Genomic DNA, 5,812 nt, shown 5'->3' with positions numbered 1-5,812 from the left:
CCCCCCCCCCCCTACCTCCAATCCACGCTTGTCGTTAATGCGTTAATTTCTTTTCGTTTACCTACCTACCTGGGTGTGCAAGTGCGACGAGGCACCCAGATAGAGAATGCCCTCGGTCTCCTCTACTGCATTTCTAACAGGGTTCAAAGCAAAGCACTGGTGGGTGATTTAAGACTACAGTCCCTATTGGCAGGCATCAGTTCGAAGTGTTCAATTGTTCACCCGAAAACTTGAAACTGTTCAAATTTTCAGTGAACCGTATGAGTGCGACACGGTCCTGGAAATTTCCAGTCGCTATAGGTAGTTGAACACTTGTGAGTGGCCGATGTAGCCGATAGCCACGGCCCGTCACAATACCCGTGACTTCACCCGTCACCGGCAGGCACGCGCCACCACCGCAGAAGACTGCGGCCCGGGGCTGCGGCCCAGGAGGCCAGGCAGGCCGAGCCCTCCAGCGCGCTCCGCCGGCCCGGCAGTGCAGTCGGTGCCCCCCGCCCCCGCCCTTGTGCACAGCGGCAACGGGGCGGCCGGTGTCCGTCTGTCGCCCGAGGCGGAGCGCGGAGTAGTCCCGCAGCAGAGGTCCGTTTCTTTTGCAAGACGTAGTATGTCTTCGCCTGGATACCCGGTACAAACTTTTTCGGTCATAATGCACTGTGTCCTGGAATAATTAGGCGACGACAGCTTGATCTAATCAAGACTTTCACCTCGATTTTGGGAGTGTTCATAGTACTATAGTACGAAGTCCGTCGACATTTGAAGTAGTGTTCTCATTTTTTCCGGCCACAATGCACTGTGACTAAGGCTTTATTCAATTAGCCACACGCTCGCGCTCGAGCTTCGACTGCTATCTCGCGGGGTGGTGGCAGCTAGCCGCTGAACCGTAGGCGAGCCGGAAGCTAATCAGGAGACAACGCGCCCCGGGGAGCCGAGCCGCGATCGATTGTTTTGAAATTAACTAATATTTAGTTCTGGCGACCATATGTTAATAATTTTCGTGTATTTCCCGCGTAGTTATAGTGCAGGACTAATGAATAAAAGGTCCTATTTGTCTTTGCCAACTCCCGGAATTGGAGTGGAGTGCCTCAATTAAACACACTTGTAGAAATTTTCCGTTTATTTTATCCTGTAAATTTAGAAGTTTTATAATCTGACAGAGTGTACTGCAAAATACATATCAAAATTACAGAGTACTTAAAGAGTTGACAAATGTTAGATCTGAATACTGAATTACATTTTAAGATTGTTTTGGGTAATTAAGAAAACCGATTATTTCTGCCTGTAACAACATTACATTCATCATTCTCTTCTTACAAAAATTAAAACAGAGACACTATCGGTCATTTACCCAAAAGAATGGCTCTGCTAAGCCGGCCTGCGATTCATGGACTGGTCTAAAGTAGAAAATGTGTCATTCCTACGTGTACGGAAATTTTGCAAACACTTTTATCACAGATATCGAGGACCGGCTCATAATCTCTCCTCTATATAAGTAAAACAAAACATTCCTATGCCCACAACACTGGCATGTGACTAGGATGAATTATGAAGCAATGTACAAATAAAACTATCTCTCACTGAATCATGCGCCTTTTACAATATCTTAATTCTGACTCTTTGTTATGCGCCCATACATTTGTTAAGTAGAAAGAATAATAAAAGCTTTGAAGCGTAAGGGGTGGAAATTTCAAATACAAGCAGATCTTAAGATCCATTCCCAAACCGCAATATTAATGTACACCTTTTGCATCCTCCAGCAATGAGGATGATCCAGTTTGTGACAAGGCTTAAGTCGTTTTTTCTTCAAATACTGCATTAGTTATGTATACAGCAAAATTCAAAACAAATTACGTGGTATATGAAAATACACAATCATCCCCTACATGATTTCGTCTTCCATTCATGCACACTGCCTTTACTATAATTTGACTACAAATTGTAAAACCTATGGCAGCAGATTAACAGGCTTTTCAAATTAATAAAGAACTATAAGACTCCCTTTAAGTTAGAGGAGGGGCAATAGTCTAATTAGATCCTGTCATGTGTTTATTCGGAAAATCCAAAAGTGGAACAAGATGTTCCACTGTTGCAACAGGACACAGCCATTGGATTTTCAAAGTATGTGACAGAGAAGGATGATTACTCTTTTATATCAAAACGTAAAATTATACAGAAAATATGACAGCAGAACTCAACAACCGTAGCAATCTTCCAGAAAACAATGAAAAGATGTACGCACACAATGATTGCCTTTGCAATTGTTGAGTGCTGTTTTACTCCAGTAACGTACATTAAAAATATACTGTTTGGATTTCTTTTCTAGGCATAACAAACACAGCACACAAAAGTTTTCTCTGAACATGAACCCGTATAACAAGTATTCTCAATAATTTCAAACAACTCCAGGATTCATGTCATTTCTTCGCCATCATCATCTATTTACACATCAAAAATAAATATTGCACAGAATTAATAAGAGTGTAGCTAATCCTGTTGAATATAATTTTCTATTTGCAGGTATGTGACCTCACATACATTACCAAATAATAAATTTTATAGTTATTTACAAGTTTTTTTCTAGTAATTCAAATAAATAGTTTCATATTAATGTGACTCATTCACATTGTTATCATGTTTATATGTAGAGATTCAATCCAATTTCTGTGAAGTACCTAGTACCAAACTTCGTTGGAAAAATGAAAAATTAAACGCACCATCTCACCCAAATGATGTATTCTAAATGTTAGTGTTAACAATCAAACATAGAACAGAAGGATTACAGGGTATAGTGCGAGAAATGGTCATTCGTAAAATGATCTAAAAGCAAAGGTTATTTAGAAAGATTTCGGGTCAATTAGTGCTCCCAGATTCTTCCCCAAACTCGCGGGGGAAAAGTATACTGCTTAGAGCAAAACAAGAGAGGGGCGTAGGTTTCAAACCCTTCTTTTCGATATGAGGTCGTCGGTCACGCGAGCGATCGGTGTCGTGCTCGGCTCGGCGCGGGTCGCGAGCGGCGGGGCGCCTCACATGAGCTTCTGCTTGGCGCACTCGGGGCAGATGATGTCGTCGGCGTCCGTGATGAAGCCCCGGCCGACGAGCGACGTCTTGCAGGACGCGCAGATGAAGCAGTCGTTGTGCCAGTGGCGGTCTTCGAACGAGATGAAGCGCGTGCCACCGATGCCTGCGGGACGAGAACGAGGCCATGAGCGTCATGAGGACAAACTCCACTCAGAACAGGGGTACACCCTCAAAAATAAAAGATAAAAAATAGAGGGATTTTTTTTTTTTAAAAAAAAGAGAAAAAAATGAAAGACATTTTTTTCTTCAAAAATCAGAAGAAATCGAAGAAATTAAAAGAAAATCAGAAAATGTTTGGCCACCAAATGATCACAATTTGGGCTATTCGTGACGTGTTTACTGGACTGCTACTCACCGGTGATCGGCTTGGTGCAGGACGTGCAGCGCTTGGCGAACAGCTCGCCGAAGCAGTCGGCGCAGTAGGGCTTCTCGTCGCGGGACGTGAAGCGCTGGCCGGCCAGCGAAGTGTTGCAGTTGGTGCACGTGAAGCACTCCCTGTGCCAGGGCTCGTTCTTGTACGTCACGCCACCAGAAGTGATGATCTGCAGACGAGGGAGACGGATACGGTTAGCAAAGTCGTTCGGCTGAGGAGCGCGCCTGGTAGGTAGGCCGCCGCGAGACACCCGCGCGCACCACCCACGCAAATTGCCTACCCGCAGGCGCTCTCCGTGGACGTACAGCGCCTGGTGGGTAGGCCACCGCGAGACACCCGTGCGTTTCGCCCGCACAGGTTGCCTACCCGCAGGCGCTCTACCGGGCCGCACCTCCTGAGCGCCTGCTGCGTGCGTGGGCCAGCCGGGAAGGTCGACGGGCCGCGCTGCGCGACCCACCTGTGCCGTGCCGCCCCGCCCCACCCCGCCACTCTGCGCGCTCCGATTGATGAGCTCGGCGCACGCGTAGGTCCCAACTCTGCACGAGTTTGATTTTAGCCAACCTCACTCTCTCTACGGACACAGCCGAGCCCTTTTCCTACAAAAGTGGGATTAAGTGACTCTTGACTGGGTGACGCGCTGGGTGCGGCTTAACGTCTCGGTGAGTCCGAGGAGGCGGAAGACAAAAAATACCGGCCTCAGCTCAGCACGCCCACGCCACCCGTCCCGCTGCTAATGACGGCCACTTCGTCCATTCTCGACCACGGCACACAATTGTACGATATCTTGATATCTCGATACAATATCTTGATATCGATTGCTCGATATACTCTCCCGATATCGGTATTATTGACGCATCGAAGCAGTCGCCCGATTAATGTCGTCGACATGCCTCCTCGATAGATACTTCGATAATTTGGGAGTCATCGTGTTGATTTGCGACTCGTCATGGCATCCGATACGTTCCGATTTTGCTGTAAACTTGATATATCCTCTCACCTTGTTGCACTTGACGCAGCGAGTGGCGAACTTCTCCTCGTAGCAGGTGGCGCAGTAGATCTCCTGCTCGCGGGGGATGAAGCTCTTGGTGCCGATGGCCGACTTGCAGACGCAGCAGCAGAAGCATTTCTCGTGCCACTGCCTCGTCTTGTACTCCATCTTCTTGGTGCCTGAAGAAACACACGAAAAAACAAGAAGATATTTAGTCCCTCAAAATTATTATCAATGTTTGTGTGTTTTTATACACTTTTTTTTTGGGGGGGGGGTCTCTCTCCTTTGTACGCACTGTTTAGCACGTGTGAATCCGCTAAAACTTTTGCAGATACGCGATGTCCTCTGAATTCCTGCAAAGTCACACCTAAATATTGACGTGAGTCGGGAGGAGGAGGCTCAAGTAGCAGCAGCAAGCACCGGTCCGCCGCAAACACTCGAGTGCGGCTAACGGCGGTAGTGGGTGCGCGGGGCGTGCGCAGGACGACGCAGATTAATGAGAAGTAGCACTTCACCGGTCCTGACGCCAACGCATTCGCGAGTTAAGTGCATTGCAAACAAAGGGAGACTTAAGGACACAAGATTAATTATGTGCAAAAGATTAAAACTCGTTACGTAAAATCTCTGCCGCGACTTTGTAAGCACCAGGGGCTATATCCAATAAGCCCACTGACATTGCTTTTTCAAATCGCAGAAGAGCGCGCCACCGAACAAAGACGATGACTGTCAAAATGCTACTTCCAAAGCCGAGTGAGACAAATGGGAATGACTGCAGATGCAGATCGCTCGAGATTGCCAACTTGTGCAACAGAGATTGGCCGCGAGAGCCGGGCGCCAGCTGCAACCCCGGAGCTCCGCCAGCAGCCGGAGCAGAGCGACCGAACAGCTGACCGGACGGCAGGTGCGAGGGCGCGGCGCGCGTATAAGGCACGACACCATGTCGGCGTCGGTACGATATCCATACGATATATCGATCGGCTCACATCGGTCGGATCGACGACGTCGAGTAGTCCATGGCGTCGTGCCGACAATCTCGCACTGGAGGGCGCACGGCGCAGCCAGCGGCCCCGAAAGCTCGCGGCTCAACGAATAGCTGTAGGGGAACCCGAGACGAAACACCTGGGCCTGGGCGCATGCATGGGCGACGTGGAGCCTCCACTACCGGCTCACGTCTAACTGAACCGCGCTATCGGCTCCGGTTTTGCAAAAAAATAAAAATAAAAGAAGAGGATAATTTTGTGCGACGAGTGATGTAACAGAAACAGTCATCGCTACACACTTGCGTCGAGGTCTCTCCAGCACGGCGACATGGGCGTCAACACGCACGCGGCAGTCGTTCTCCAAAACGGCTCGGGCCGGTTCCTGCACCCCCCCCC

At 48.3% G+C, this 5,812-nt stretch overlaps 1 protein-coding gene across 1 annotated transcript in view; it reads right to left on the bottom strand.

The window, feature by feature from the left end:
* Positions 1 to 1,096: 1,096 nt before the first annotated feature.
* LOC127748593 (four and a half LIM domains protein 2-like) overlaps positions 1,097 to 5,812 on the bottom strand; it is a 17,852-nt gene continuing 13,136 nt past the window's right edge. Inside the window, exons 2-4 of the mRNA XM_026438479.2 lie at positions 4,446 to 4,615; positions 3,431 to 3,617; positions 1,097 to 3,178 (exon numbers count right to left, since the gene is read on the bottom strand). Coding sequence (XP_026294264.1) covers positions 3,021 to 3,178; positions 3,431 to 3,617; positions 4,446 to 4,615 — 515 coding nt within the window. The 3' untranslated portion in view covers positions 1,097 to 3,020. The remainder of the gene's footprint in view (positions 3,179 to 3,430; positions 3,618 to 4,445; positions 4,616 to 5,812) is intronic.

This window comes from Frankliniella occidentalis, unplaced genomic scaffold (assembly GCF_000697945.3).
Source record: "Frankliniella occidentalis isolate FOCC.00 unplaced genomic scaffold, Focc_3.1 Scaffold6, whole genome shotgun sequence".
In the NCBI taxonomy this organism is placed as follows: Eukaryota; Metazoa; Arthropoda; class Insecta; order Thysanoptera; family Thripidae; genus Frankliniella; species Frankliniella occidentalis.
The sequence above is the reverse complement of the archived record's forward strand: the minus strand, read 5'-3'. Positions and strand labels throughout refer to the sequence as shown.